At 40.0% G+C, this 16,138-nt stretch overlaps 1 protein-coding gene across 1 annotated transcript in view; it reads right to left on the reverse strand.

Annotated features, from left to right (window-relative positions):
- Positions 1 to 4,304: 4,304 nt before the first annotated feature.
- NKAIN3 (sodium/potassium transporting ATPase interacting 3) overlaps positions 4,305 to 16,138 on the reverse strand; it is a gene marked incomplete at both ends in the record, with an annotated part of 591,633 nt that continues 579,799 nt past the window's right edge. Inside the window, 2 exons of the mRNA XM_080938561.1 lie at positions 4,305 to 4,358; positions 13,002 to 13,072. Of these exons, the coding sequence (XP_080794687.1) occupies positions 4,305 to 4,358; positions 13,002 to 13,072 (125 nt within the window). The remainder of the gene's footprint in view (positions 4,359 to 13,001; positions 13,073 to 16,138) is intronic.

Here is a 16,138-nt window from a genome sequence, read left to right on the forward strand (position 1 = left end):
ACTGGGCAATCATCATATAATAAGTTTTCTTCCTGACCATAAGTACCCAGTAAGAAATCAAGAAGCAGACAGTTTCATTTCATGGAGCTGATGATAATATTTTCCCCAAATATTAGAAAGTATATGTCTCTTTTTCATACAATCTATAACAATTAAAAAATTGAGACCTTCATTTCAACAAAAAGGTGCTTTAGAAGTATATGCAAAATACTTCTCAACATTTTTCTATGTGTTTACTATTCTTAGATTTAGATGGATACAATATCATCTAGAATATAGGCTCTAGTGCCCAGCATTTTTTTGCAACAAAGTTTGAGGTAGATCAAACTTTGACAAATGATGTAAGCAGACATACCCCAAGTCAGCTTCCGAGACTTGTCCTTAAACAAAAGAAATGCCATTCTTCCTGCTTTTCTTCCTTTCCTTCTCTTGGCTGGAACTAAAAATCTATGGTTTGAGAGCCATAGCCACACAATATGAAGCAGCAAAGGATCAAGCTCTCTAGGAAGCCCCCACGCTGCTCTCTGCTGATGGTGTCTAGACCTTAGAGCATAAGGAGGAATAGACACCTCTCCTAGTTACGCTGCTGTCTTTTCACTGTTAGTATTGCTGATGGTAATGTTTGATTACGGTTCAATTTAATTCTAAAGTAGACTGGTTGGTTATTTATAAAAGCAGATACCATGAGGAAAACCACTTAGATTATCAGTTTCATCAGACTACTTCTTATCAGCTCTAAAGAGGAAGGGAAGTGTGCTTTAGTTTGTTAACTCAGTGAAACAAAACCATCTGACCAAAGGAGCAAAACTGGCATGGTCCGAATCAAGATGGCATAACTTTCCATTTCCATCCTTTCAAACTTCTCACTCTGCTCCTTCACTGTTACTCTTCCCCACCATTTCTTTATTCTTCTAACTTATCTCTCAAGTTCAAACCAAAGCATACTTGGCTCCTTTGAATATTTCATTTTTCATACATTTACCAGTTTATACAATCCATGCCCATTATATGAATACAAGTTTAAAGAAAATCGTTAATTCTCCATGGGGACTGATTCCATGAACAGACCCCAGTATTTAAGAAGATTTATCCACCATGTAGAAGTGGCATTTTCTCTAAACTTTCTTTAGGAACAAAAGAGTTCCTAAAAAAATTTACAAAACAAAATGTGAATGTTTCTAGTTTTCTACCTTTCAGATTTTTCCCTTTAATAAATACATTTGTCTAATGTTTAAAATGTACCAACTTCCTTTCTGAGTGGCACACTATTTAGTCACATAAGGAGTAATGTTTATCATTGGTTTTACTTTTGGACAAAATATTCTGAATTTTTAGCCTTATTCATAACAAGTATTTAAACTTGACTTCTGGACACTTTAAAAACTCCTTAACCCCAAAATATTATAGGCCACTTGCATATTGAAGAGATATTTTTTAAGCTCATAAATTTACAGTTTCTGAGTCTTCATAAGATAGGTGGGCATGTGTACACTTAACAATGGGGTTAGAGGTTCATCAATCACTGAAGCCAGGGCCACACTCGAAGCCAGTTTCTATGTCCTCTTGCTGATGAGGATTAACCCAGAGGCTAGAGAAGCCAGGTGGAAGGGTCTCTCCCAAAGATCCAAATTTGTAACATTTTACTGGGCAGTAGCTTCATTCTCAGCCTAAGGCTAGTTCAGGGACACATTAAGCCATCCTGGAGCTAGTTGATTAGCATAGAAATATTTGTCTTGGGCTTGTTTTTATCTGAGCTTCCCATAACACACCAGTTATTTGTATTTTTTTTCCCACTTTATTCATCCAACTCTTGAAAGAAACCGGATACAGTCTTGGGCTAAAATGTCAAGTCGGAACACCCGAATTCTAATCAATCTGTAAAGTTTTTCCAAATTCCTTATTAAAGTGACTCACAAGTATTTGCTTTAAAAACCATACACCCAGAATGTTCTCTATAGTTAGACCATTTGAGAAATATAATTTTTAAAAATTAAGTATAAAAGGAAGGTCTGCTTAATCTTAGCAAGATTCTAATTTTTAGAGTCGAAAAGTACAATTTTGGTATTTGTCTGCTCCTCAATTTAGCAGTCATAACTGTTTCTCTCAGCTTCACAACACACATTGTAGTTGATTCTAATGAAGACACATTTCGCTTATCAGAAATGAGCTGGTCATTGGATGAAACAGGTAGCCAGCCATCTTGCTATATCCTGTTAAGTTGAGCTATTAAAAGATAGCTGCCTCTTTTATTTGGATTTATGGGAACAGCAAGACTTGTTTTTACCAAAGTCATAAGAAAACGAGCCAATATTTTGCTAGAACAAGATGTTATGCTCTTTTCTAAAAACAAAGAGAACCAGCCACATTCAAGGTTTAGAGCAGTATGAAGACATGTTTTTGTCTCAGATACATACACTCTCCCCTTCTATGACAGTGGAAAGGAGGCTGAGATCATTGGAAAATACACTCTTACAGGTTTTCTCCAATGTGGACTGCTCCATGCCCAAGACATTTCATGTCTGAGAATTCTCTAATTCCTTTACCCTTCTGCCTAACTTTTGCTGGCTTTGGAACATGATTGGAAGTTCCCATAAATAAACTGATGGCATCCTTGCTTTGTGTTGCCACATAATATACCAGGATGCTCCAAGGAAGAATAGGTCATTCATTTAAAAGAAGGCTGAGCCTGGAGCCAGGTTGGCCATGACTGACAAGACTGGGTGCCAAGGTGGTTCTCTGACAAGACTTGGGCTTTGTGTCATTCTTCTACTCCCCACCACAACCTTGGGCCCCTCAAATGAGAGTTGGATGGCACCACCTCTCAGATTCCAAGAGCTCCTTGTCATTTAGAATCTAGGTTTATTCTGTAGGAAAGAACTCAGTAGGAGTAGCAGCCGTGGGACAAATGCCTGCCTTATATGGTAGTCAGAGAGTTCATTAGTCCTGCCGTTAAACCTCAGCAGTGAGAATCAACATGGGTTTCTATCAGTCTAGTTGGCCACGCCACAATGGCCAGATATTTGGTCAAAACCAGTTTACATCAGCAGACTAAGTCAAGTACACTAGTTTCTAATGTGGTATTTGTTGGGGGTCAATGCCATCGTGGGACTGATGGAAAAGGAGCCCGAGAAAGGTACCTAAATGGTCAGACATGTTCTGAATTTTGGTTGAAGCATTGGTTATTCGGTTTCTGCATTTCTCACTGTACCCTTCAAATCTATGCATTTCACCATGCATATATTTTACTTGAATCTAAAATGCTCTGCAATTGTGATACTTTTTTTTTTCTGTGATGGACCTATTTTCTCCTTAGAAAATTAGGTTTCTCACTTAATTTTCTTTATAGCCATGGGGTGGGGGGGGGGGCAGAGAAAAACTGATGGAACAGAAGGAGAAATATTTTCGTTACAAATTTCTGTAGAGAATTCTGTAGCATTTAAGTGTTCCCTTTGAATGTCCTAGAAGTTCCTGGCTACAGATTTATGGCTCTGATTTCTGTCCCTCAGCCCTTGAGCTGTATGTTTAGGTCTGACATGAGTGTTGGGAGTGAAACAAAGAGCAGAAAATATGAACCTCATAGCCTGCCACCTCCCTGCATAGGAGAAGGGCTCAATCCAGTATTTCTGTTAGTGTCCTCAATCATAATATAAACATACACATGTGTATGTGTCTCAGAATATCGAAAGAACAAGAGATGCCTGAATCTGCAAATTTAGATTGCCAGAATATTGTTGTGGACTCTTTAGAGATTCAGAACAAAGGACTCCATGTTTTGTCTGTGTCTGGTGCTGTTTAAACAGGGATTTGTGCTCAGTTTGAAAGTTGGATCTAGTCTTTTTGCAGTCTGCCACAGGTCAACCCTTGTGTCCGATACCCATAGGCAATGTCTGCGTGCACAAATCCATCAGCTCAGCAGGGTTCAGGGGCCAACAACCTGGATGTCACAGCTCAACAACAGACAGTCCCTTAGAAATGACTTGGAGACAATTTTTCACAGATTTCTTTTTTGTTTTTTCATTTTGCATGCCTCAAGTTAAATTAAGAAAAAAATTAAAAACCATTTTTTTTTTTTACAATTTACAAGTGCTCATATAAGAAGATGACTTAAAAAACAAAAACAAAAGCAAAAACCCACCCGAGCACCCAGAACGCATCTAGCAAACAACGCTAAGGTTACACAGGCTGAGATCTAAGACCTCGCAGCTCCGTGTTCGCTGGTCGGCAGGGGGCGCAGTCCTGCTGTGTAGGGGGAAGGTGATGCTGTAGAGGATCCCCGGAGCTAGAGGCCAACGGTGCTTTGTTCCCTAACTCAAGTCCAGGAACCGCAGTTCAGAGTCCATGTCGTTACTTATTTCGACCTGAAAAAGAAAATATGAATGGCTTTAAAGAACTCCAGAGCTAATAAATGAAAAGCCCGTCCTTTTCTCCAGGCCCTTTGAAGTGCAAAGCAATTTAGGGCGGGCCTGCTTCTGTCTGACTTAGGAGTTAGGAAGGCTGAAAAGGCTCAGCTCTTCTTTCCAGCTTGTGACAGTCAGGATGGGGAGACAGCCACAGCCATAAGTCGGTGGGATGATGTGGACTCACTGTCCCAGGAGGGAAGGCAGTAAATATCTCCAATTTACGAGCCACACCCCCATAGCATCTTCACGATAGAGGTCGTGCTTGGTCTGAGAAAAGTCAAGGTCCCGGTTCCCTCACCCACATCCTATCCTGGGATGCACAACATTACACATCCATTTGCCTTGGTCACTGTGCCTACATATGGTAGTGTCTTTCAGATGAGATTAACACTTCAGTCGGTACACCAGGTAAATGATATCTTTCTCCACAGTGTGGGTGGACATCGGGAGATCGTTCGAAAGCCTCACCACAGAGCGAGTTTCCTGAGTTACAGAGGATTCTCTGGCAGGATCACTGGCAGCACTGACTTGTCCTTCAGTAGGCCAGCCTCAACCTCAGACTGAAGACTTTGCAGGCTCAATGACCTATAAGCTAGTTTCTCTACCAACTCCCCCCTTCTTTCTCCAGTCTCCCTTTCCCCACCCCCTGCTTTACTTCCTGCTTCTCTGGCTCCTTCTCTCTCCCCAACAGCACCCCCACCCACCACCACCCGTGTAAATTTTGCTTGTCTGGCCAACCTAATAGTATTGCAAACCTCCTGTGTTAGGCATTCTGGCCTCCACATTTTGAACAGAATGTGCCTGTAAGTTCTTTTTGCAGCGCTTGGAATATGTTGACCTGAAACATGTGTCCGTGCTACCTGCATAGCCACTATCTCTCTCCTGTGAAGTCTTAGCTGCTCTACACCTTACACTCTTGACAGCCCAGGGGAAACTTCCACTTCCGCTTGCTGCGTCTCATCCCGCTACAAGAACGCTACACGTCCCTATGTGTAGCTCATGCCCACTGATACTGGTGACCCTCTACCCTGTTCCTCGCAGTCACGTTCCTCCTCGCATTTCCCCTTTCAAAATAATCCTAAGCACCCGATCACACTACGTTTACATCCCCGTCTAAGACACTTCTCCTCCGTGACTGTAGTTCAGTGACTCGATCACTTGGAATGGACTTTTCGGTCATAATTTGAAGTAGTTAAAATATCCCCAACTTTCTATTCTCCCCTTTCTGCTGTCTCTCTTTTCCCAAAAATGGTGCCCCCCCATGACTCCCCCCTCCAGGTGGCACAACCCAGGAGGCCCCTGGTCATCTGGAGTCATGCTGTGGTGTTTAGTCTGGCTTCTGTTTCTTCTGAGTCTGAATGGGAGCCCTTAAGTCTAATCCTTTCATGGTGATTTCCAGGGGTTGATAAAGAGGTGTGATTATAAAAATGAAGTTTTTTTTTTTTTTTTTTTTTTTTTTTTTTAAAAAAACACCAACCTTTGAGCGCACATTGAGAGACCTATCGTTGCATATGGAGCTGAAGATAGCAGTGTCTGGCATCAATGTGAGAAGAGGCTTTTGGTCCAAGAAGGGCATATTTTCCCAATGTAGGGGAATGCCAAGTCAATGGGGTGGAGAGGGGGATTAGGAGGGAGTGCACCTTCTTGAAGACAGATGGAGGGGGAAGGGGGGATGGGAAAGGGGTTGGGGGAAAGGGATGACATCTCAAATGTAAATACAGAGTATCTAATAAAAGATGGAGATTTCTAGCTTCATATAGTCTTAACTAACAGGAAGAGTCTAGGTTCTAAAGGTCACATATCTGTGAACATGTGAAGCCAGCTTAGTGAAGTGGATAAAAGCAGGGGTTGGACTGTATCTAGTATACGGGGAGCCAAGGATGCCACTGGACTGCCCTTTCACAGTGGAACAGAACCCACACAAGGACCTGGCCCCACAACATGTAGAAGCCAGGATCACCTGCCTGGTTATAAGAATCTGTATGCCTGCCTGTCTGCTTACTTTACCTAGTCTCTACCACCTCAGCTGTTAATAATATTTAATATAATTCCTATATGTATCACTTTAATTACTTAGAAATGTTTCATTATAGTAGATTTGTTGAAATGATAATCCACACCATATTAGATCATTAGATCCTCAATCTATTCTAATTATTAACAGTTTCTCATAATTGATTTATTTTACTTCGTTATGGAGATCTAGATGTGGCCCATGTTACTAAAAGAGTGGTTCAAGGTCAGGCTTAACTTTACAAACAGGCACCTGGTAGGTGGCAGTTTGCGTGCATTTGTTACGGAACAGAATATCTGGCAGTTCCATTTTAATGTTATGAGTGAGCAATAGGTCTAGGCATTGATTTTAGATCTTAAACTCATGACTCTCCCCGATTTCTTGTTCTTAAATAGGTGCCTGCACAAAGTTTAACAATGGCTTGGTTACCCATTCTCCAAGAGGCAGATGACAAGGCAATGATGTAGTTCAATGTATTTCTGGTAGGCTTGCAACCATTTCTCTTTCTACTTGTTTTCTAAGTTTCTTGGTGCTACGTCTGATATGTGTGTGTGTGTGCGTGTGTGTGTGTGTGTGTGTGTGTGTGAGAGAGAGAGAGAGAGAGAGAGAGAGAGAGAGAGAGAGAGAGAGAATGAGAGAGAGAGAATGAGAAAGAGAGAATGAGAGAGAGAGAGGGAATGAGAGAGATCTGACCTTGCTTTTGTTATTTTTAGTATTATTTTCCCACAGACTTGTAATTGTATTTTTAATGTAATGCAAACCTAGATGGTGGAAGCAGAGGAAGATTTCTGCAAACTGTCTTCTGATCACCACATGTCTGGCATAACACACATGTAATACCACACACGAACACACACACATGCACTGATTTCTAAAAAGTGGTTGTATAACATGAGTAGAAACTTTTTTCTTGACCTAAAATGCTCAGTAGACAAATGGAGACATTGAAAATGACTGTGAACAGAAGTATGAATCTGTATAGGAAGAACTGGTCCTGTATTTGTGGCAACATGGTATTCTCTTCAGGTGTGTAAGATTGGGTTCTACAGAGTTCTAGGAGCAGAGAATGAGGTTTCTTATCACATTTCCAGATAAAGGATAGCAGAGTCCCTAGAGAATTTAATAGTTAACCAACCTTTAGTTGAAGGGACCATGCTGCACTATTTTTATTTTAACATCTGTAGTGTTGGTGATATTTTATTTTTATCCATTGAGGACAGGGGCACACACCCTATTATAATGATGAAACTGATCACCATATAAATTCAACAATTTACACATGGCTACATATTTTTTATTGGTTATTTTATTTATCTATATTTCAGATATTATCACCTTCCCAGTTTTCCCTCCACAAGCCCCCATCTTCTCTTCCCTACCCATGCCCCTATGTGGGTGCTCATCCACACACCTACTCACTCCTGCTTAAGAGGCCTAGTGTTACCCTATCCTGGGTCATCAGACTTCTAGAGGACCAAGGGGCTCCCCTCTGAGTGGTGCCAGATAAGGCAATACTCTGCTACATATCCAGCGTGAGCCACGGGTACCTTTTGTGTACTCTTTGGTTGGTGGTTTAGTCCCTGGGAACTTTGGGGGTATCTGGTTCATTATTTTTGTTGTTCATCCTGTGAGAATGCAAACCTGCTCAGGTTAATCTCTTGGGCTCCACCCACAGGCTTTGTGCCACCATTGCACTAACACGTCTTGCAGGTACTACTCTGTTTAGATCGAGGGGTTTGTGGCTAGATTGGCTTTTCCCGTTAATAGCATGTACAGCATCTTCCTGTTCCAAAGACTCTGGAATATAGGGGAGAGACCCATGGCTTCAGTTGCATATGTAGCAGATGATCCATTATTTGGCATCAATGGGAGCAAAGGCCTTTGGTCCAGTGAGGGCACGTTTTTCCGGTGTAGGAGAACACCAAGGCACTAAGGTGGAGAGGGTGGGTGGAAGAAGGAGCACCTTCATGGAAGCAAGTGGAGGGGCAGGGTGGATGGGAGTGGGCAGGGGGAGGGGATAACATTTGAAACATAAATACAGAGAATATCCAATAAAATATTAAAAATAAAAGCAAATGGATATGAAAAAAATGTACACTGTTCGTCCAGAGGTCCTGAGTTCAATTCCCAGCAACCACATGGTGGCTCACAACCATCTGTCATGAGATCTGATGCCCTCTTCTGGTGTGTCTGGAAACAGCTACAATGCACTCATATACACTAAATAAATAAGTGATTTAAAAAATTTTACAAAATAAGAATGTGAGAAATTCATTATTTCACCTTCTTACTCATCTCCCCTACCCCAGGCACTATGATTGTATACATTATCTGTCTTAGTAACTACAGCTCAATGGAAATACTAAATTTAAAATGGTCTTGCATGAAAACAGTTCACAGTGGTATTATTACTGATAGAAAAGTAATGCTCTCAGGAAAGAGAAAGTAGTCATATTCTTCTTGGCATTTGTCCCCAGCCATCATAGGTGAGTTTCTGTGAGTCTGGACTATTGGAAAAAAAGAACCAGGCAATGAAGGTACCTACCTAGAGCAGGCCAGAGTGGTGTCTTAAAATGGGGATTATCTGCCTCTGCCTTTTAGCACTTAGAGGCAATAGGGGCCACTCAATCAGCAGTGGTGTCAGAACATATAGCAATTTTTTTGTGAAGAAAAATTAGTCTTCAGCAAAGGTAATCAGACAAGTCAGGATAGTCCAGAAAAGTCATGTTCTCCTTTGGATGTCTTAAAAAAATATTTCCAAGTGACAAGCACATTCAGAACAAATGTTTCATCTTGGATGACTTCTAACAGACTCAGATCCAGCTCCACTTCTGTACAGCCTAGGTCTGGAACTCAGCTGTTATCTTTCTTTGACAAACCGCCTTGGTCTAATTACTTTTATGTGGAGAATTACGGCTACAAGGAAGTTAATTTTCCTGCTACCCAGATGCTGCCTTTTGAATGGAAACACACATCATGATTTAGCTGCTTATTAGGTTGTTCTCAGAAATTGCATTTCACTGTCATATATGGTTTTACGCCCTACTGGTTTCCTCCTCAGAGGTAAATTTACTTTGGCTAGTTAAATTTCCTCTTGCTTTGCTTGTTGGCTCAATGTTTAAATGCTTCTTCAAAGTCTAGCTGGCCTCTCGAACCCTTGGCTTGGTCCTCTTAGGCATAGAGGGGCTTTTGCTCTATGCTTTTAGCAGAGATAGAATCTTTTGTGAGCAGCGGTCAGAGAAGTCTTGGTAGAGACTCTCCTGGGAGTTAGTGTGAGGCCCTGTTCACTGCAAACTGTCAGTCATGGCAAGATGCTGCACTACAGCATAAGCTAACTCCAGTCTTCATTTGTAAGCCCCATTCAGAAGACAACTGAAAATGTTTCATGTCTATGTATGAAAGATGCATGTGTGAATGCATGTGTACATGCGTGTGTATGTGTTCATGCACATGCACACATTTATTTGAGGACCTCAGAGGTCGACACTGAATGTCTTCCTCATTCACCTATCTCTTTTAGAATTCATTCATTAATTCATTCATTCATTCATTCATTCATTCATGCAACAGTCTCACTCTCTAACCAAGGCTAGACTTGAATTTACAGAAATCCCTTCGTGGTTCTGCCTTCTTCTTGCTGGGATTAAAAGTGTGTGCCACCAAACTTGGACTCCGTCTTATTTTCATAAAGACCATGTATTCGCTGTGTCATTTTCCAGTGAAACTTTTTTCTAATAAGGAAAGCATAGCCATTTCCCTTCTGACAAAATATTATCATGGGGATATTATGTTAGGTTTAGTGTTTCTGTGTCTGTCTACCCTCCCAGGTGACCAGCTTTAGAAGCCAATGCTCAATTGCCTTTTATCTTTTTATTCCAAGTTCCCAGGGCAGTGAGTGGTTCCCATCACTGCAGTTAATCAATTACTGACTACAAATTGAATTAAACTGAGGAAATTAATCAGCGGCGCTTGATATTATTACTGTATAAAGAAGGAACAAAAAGCCAGACATATATATATATATATATATATATGTATATATATATATATATTTTTTTTTTTTTCCACACAAGTTGATGCTGATACAGGCATATGAAATATTCCTATACAGTTACTTGTATACTGCTGACTATGAATGGCTGTCAGCCTTTATCAGTTCTTCTTCAACAGAAAGGCACCCGTTCATGTACGTGTCTGAGAATATGCTGAGGATTCTTTTGAATCTCTCATAAAGGGGCTTCCTCAGGAAATCTGGCTTTATACTCCATGTAAATGAAAGAGCCTTAATGAAAGTTTAAAATCAGCCAAGTATTCATTCTCTTCTTGACCAATTTAGTACAGAAAGCTGGTTTTTCTACCATGATAATCATGATGATGATGATGATGATGATGATGATGATGATGATGATGATGTGTGTGTGTGTGTGTGTGTGTGTGTGTGTGTGTATGCACACATGTGTACTATGCTATCCATATGCTGTTGCAATCTAATATAACAGACCTTAGCAAAAGAGCCCAAGCCTGTGACAGATGTTCACTAGAAAATGCTGAAACATTTGTGTAGCAGGGAGGAAAAGACACTGATTTCCTACATAGTTCTATGCACAATGATTTCAATTCTTCAAGCTCAGTTTGATTTTTCAGATTCCCACCCCCTTGACGGCTGAAAGACACTCCATATTCATATGACATGATAATAAGCATAATGTGTCAAAGCAGAGCCTCTTCTGTAGCTTTTTGTAGTTGGTAGTTTATGCTGATGCTTCACTGAAGTGGTGCAGGTCCAGACATGAACAAGGATAGTGAGAAAACCCTTTGAGGAGATAGAGGACTTGATCAAAGCCTGGTAGGTGATCTGAAGAGGAGGTTTTATGCATTCTCCATTCGGAAAGATGAAGGGACTTCAGAGAACATAAAAGGAAGTCATTTGCCCTGGGACATGCCACATGCACCTTGAGAGATGCACAGGTATTTAATAATCTATTTTAAAAGTCTCCTAAGAATGGAGACTTCTATTATCCACATTAATCAATTAGAGTTCTTAATAACCTCCCTAATATGCCCTGCTATGTATGCAGTAGCACTTTTCACACTGATATTTCTCCATAGAGTTATTTTTTTTATGGTAAGATTAAAGATTCTGTTAATCATCCTCTTATCCTATATCAAATCTATGAAGGCTTTCCCAGCCATCACTGGGGTTTGTTTTGTTCTCTTTTGTTTCCAGTATACTTAACATCCTGCTAATACTTTGTCATAACTCTGGCCGAGCTCCCTGACCCACAAATACCATTCTACAGAGCACCTCCTATGAATCATTCAAAAGCATATGTAATGAGATGATGACTGGTCTTGGGATATTATATAGGGTAGATGTTATTTATTTGGTTTTATTTTAAGAACTCATAACTTACTTAAATATATATCATATGATGGGACCGTGATGCTTTGAGTGGTGTGTGAATTTTGCTTGCTCTAACTAATTCTTCTTTGTAGCTTCTTCAGAACCCCAGTCCCCAAAGTTACTAGGGGAGCAGTGCAGATTTGAGCGGCGACCAAAGTGCCAACTAAGCCTTTGCTGTGTGGTTGCATACTAGTGGCTTCACAGGAGTCTGTTATCACAGAATTATGCAAGGTTGGGCTGAACATATAGGAAGTCCACATGAACATGTCTATTGAGTCAGGTTAGATAACCCCTCATTACCCAAGGATGAGGCCAGCTCTTCAACTTATTAGAAAGCTTCCTAATTCTTTGTTGAACTTCAGTTTCCTTACTTATAAAATGGAAATACTAATTAATGTACTCAGATATATTTCACAATAATTAAATGAGAGTTGTAGGCAACATAGTTAGCAAATGGCAGCTGTTATTTCCGTATGCATGTCTGTTTCTACTTTGAGTTTCCTAAAGAGTCACCAAGCCTCTTTCGTAATACACTAAGATTTTATCGATTCAGAGTTGCTCCTGAATCTGAAACTGGAACAGGTCTATGGGGTCGCTTCATTGTTGACTTTTTATCATGCCCTCAAGGAATATAATAAACTTATTCCTAAGGGGGTTTCTTCTATTATAAACAACAGTGAGTTTAAATAAAAATTAGAAGCAACTGCTCATATGCACCGTGCTTCTTGAAGATTACCTCATCCCCTTAATGATCCATCCTTCTCCCATGAAGCCATATGACGGCTGATGTAAGTTTCAGACATGTTGAGCAAGGTATCTGGATTCTGTAAGCATGGATGTTAAACCTCATCCCTCCCCCACCTTCTTTTTCTCTGTTGTTATGCCCAGAGACTCATTCAAGTCTCCAATTTCTGTAGAATAAATAGTCATATTTTACCAAATGCAGTCAACTTCTGATGAGAAAAATTAGACAAGAACATCATTTTAGAAGCACATGCCACATCACCTATACCAAATCCTTTCTGCAATGAATAATAATGGCATTCGGTTACGTATGAAAGGTTGTTTTAATATGAGTGAATTAAAGCAATGACAAGGAGAAGGTCCAAAGTCCCCCGTGGTTGGTTAGTTTAGGCCAGGTTAGATGGATTAATATTTCACACACTGTCACACCTCTACTTACAGGTTTAACAGGCTTTAATTCAACATGATCCTGGTAGTGGGAGTGCGCGTCTAGTCCACCTATGAAATCAACTGAAATACAGCAGCCCAAGTTGGATCAGTGTGTAAATGAAAGCACATGTACCACTGAGAATTTTAAAGTAGACTACATATGTACAAGACTAAGAAAAATATCAGTTTCATATATAGGAAAAGAAGTGAATATTTAGTATGACAGGCTCCTAGAAATATTGTAGGAGGATTTTAAAAAGTACACAAATAAGCAGGCTTTTAGGGCCTGAAAAAAAAACACAGTTGCTATTGATTTTAGTATAAAAATGTTATCATATGAAATATTGTAAGGTTTGAAATAATGTATTTTGTTACATCTCAAAATATATTCTTTTTCTTTTGGTTGCCGAGATCCACATCCACAATTTACCTTCTTAAGAATATCACTGCATCACTAAAATCACTTTTGGGAAAGAAATTGATCTCTACCTCAAGCTATTCCTGAGAAACAAGCATTTATCTTGCAACCTTTGTGAAGTTTCCATGTTCTGGACATAGTAAGGATCAGCCTAGAGTCTCTGGAGGCATGGTGATTTTTATAACCATATTTAGAATTTCCTTCTGCCTCACTGTACTGTTCTCTGAAATCTTTAATTGTTTCTTGTGTTTTACTTTTCTCTGAAGGCATAACTCTAAATCAGCAGTTCTCAATGTGTGGACTTCAACCCCCTTGGAGGGCCAAATGACCCTTTCATAGGGGTCACCTAAGGCCACCAGAAAACACAAATACTTACACTGTGACTCATATCAATATAAAAATTACGATTATAAAAGTAACAGTAAAACTGATTTTATGTGTGGGGGTCACCACAGCATGAGAAACTACATTAAAGAATCTCAACACTAGGAAGGATAAAAACCAATGAGCAAAGATTTGGCTGTGTAAGAGTAGTTTATTAATAGGCATCTAGGCACATAGCAGCCCTGGACTCTCAGGGATATGAATATGAGTGTGCGCACACATACAGCAAGATACACAGTATACAAAAATAATCACACTTCAGCTCAAGGCAGGCATTTCAGGAACTATGGCTGAGAGATAGACGAATGAGCCTAGAAGTGTTATTGAGTTCTTAATTACCTGTAGCAAGCCTGGCAACTGCTGGTTAAATTCATCTTTTCACATCTTTGGAATAGCTGAAGTAAACCAAGGACAATCAAACTTTAACCAGCTCAACACATAAATATAAGCCTGGGAGTGCTTAGCAACTAAATGGCAAGAAGCATCTCTAAGAAGTCCCCTAGGAGGTAAAGGAGGCAGGCCACCAGTTTTCTGTCATGGTCTCAGGTTAACAGGACACTACTTTCAGGAGGGAAGTGAGGAGAGGCAGGTTGCCTGAGAACCTGAAAACATCTCTCCTCTGAGTGTGAGCAAGACATTTAAGTGACAGTTTGGACAAAGCTTCATAATAAATTTAATAAAGTATTTGTCCTCAACCCTTTGGGTCCATGAGAAGAATTGTAGAGGGAAGATTTATTGATTAAAATCGAATGGCTAGATAACTTATGGGGCACTTTTCCAAAGCAAAGAGAATATAAAAAATAAAGGAGATTTATAAGTAACTGTAACAATATATAAATAGTAAATAAAATACTTTGATTTAAAAACTATATTCAAAAGTGAAACATTTAATGGTATATGCCTATATGTATCAAAGAAAAATAAAATGAGCAAGTCTGTATATTGATTTTGGAGAATACAATATTATGTTAATATAATAATTATTTCCATATAAATGTATTATTTTAAATCTGTTCTTTAATTATCTCTGTTGTTGATATATTGCATAAATAGTATTCTGAGGAAAACAAATATTCAATATTAATTATATGATTTTTTTATAAATCTATTTACAGCTTTCTCCGAAGTTTCTTTGTAGGATTAGTACATTTAAATCAAAAATTCAAAACGAGGCTGTTTATAGTTTTGTATTTGTTTTATACATATGTGTATGTGCCTGTATGAGTGTATCCCTGTGTGTGCCTCATGAGCCTACAGGAGCCGCAGAGGTCAGAAGAGGTGTCTACTCCCCAGGAACTGGAGTTACAGATGTTTGTGAGATGCTATGTGGGTGCTGGGAATTGAACTAAAGTCCCCTGAAAAAGTGCTCTCAGCTGCTGAGTTGCTCAACACCCTCAACATTATATTTTTAATTTTATTTGTGTGTGTATAGGTGTGTTTGTACGCCGTGACACACATCTGGAGGTTAGAGAACAATGTCCTTCCACCATGTGGATTCTGCGACTCCAGCTCAGCTCCTTACTCTCGGCAGTACATGTCTTTACCCACCAATCCGGTAGTATTAGAGTGGGTATGGCAGAGATACAGGCAGGGGCAGAAGGCAGCATCCAGCCAGGAACCTTCGGGGGGTTGAGGGTAAATTCTGTTCACTCCAGTTATTACGTCCCACAAGTACAATGTGCATTTTAGAAATCAATTAGCACAATTGGAAGTTGGCAGCCACTATCCACAGAAGTCAGAGCACTGTTGCCTCATCCTTTCTTGAAACCAAGGCGTTACTATCAGGTCTCACAGGGAGAGCACAGAACCAGAAAAAGCTGCTCTTTTCAATCCTTCAAATTCACTTCTGGTGCCAATTTTCAATTGCACATCTAAGCATCTTCCTGGAAGACCTAATGTTGCTTGTAATTGAATATCTTTGCGGTTACTCACTACAGCCCTCCAAATCCCAGACAAGATTCTCACCCAACTGAATGAATGACAGCACGTCTCTAAAGAGCCTTATGTCCTTGTGAAAGTTCAGGTTTGTTTTCACGACTAATCGTAACTTCCCTATTCATCTCAAGGACACTTTAGGTCATGAATGAAGCTTCCATTCATGCTACTGAGTCAGTCATCTCTGCTCAGCCACTGCAGATTTCACTTACATGGAACTGAAGAAGAACATAAGGCAGATGCGGGGCATTACTCTCTACACAGAATATGTACATGATATTTGGTGGGGAAAGCGGTGGCTTCATGGGAGCAATAATTCACTGCAAGTTATTTGAAAATGGAAAGCCCGTCCCTCAGGGTTATAGGACAAGTCCCCTTCAGCTGTGACAATTTCCCTCTGCTTCTCAGAG

This window comes from Micromys minutus, assembly GCF_963924665.1.
Source record: "Micromys minutus genome assembly, chromosome: 26".
In the NCBI taxonomy this organism is placed as follows: Eukaryota; Metazoa; Chordata; class Mammalia; order Rodentia; family Muridae; genus Micromys; species Micromys minutus.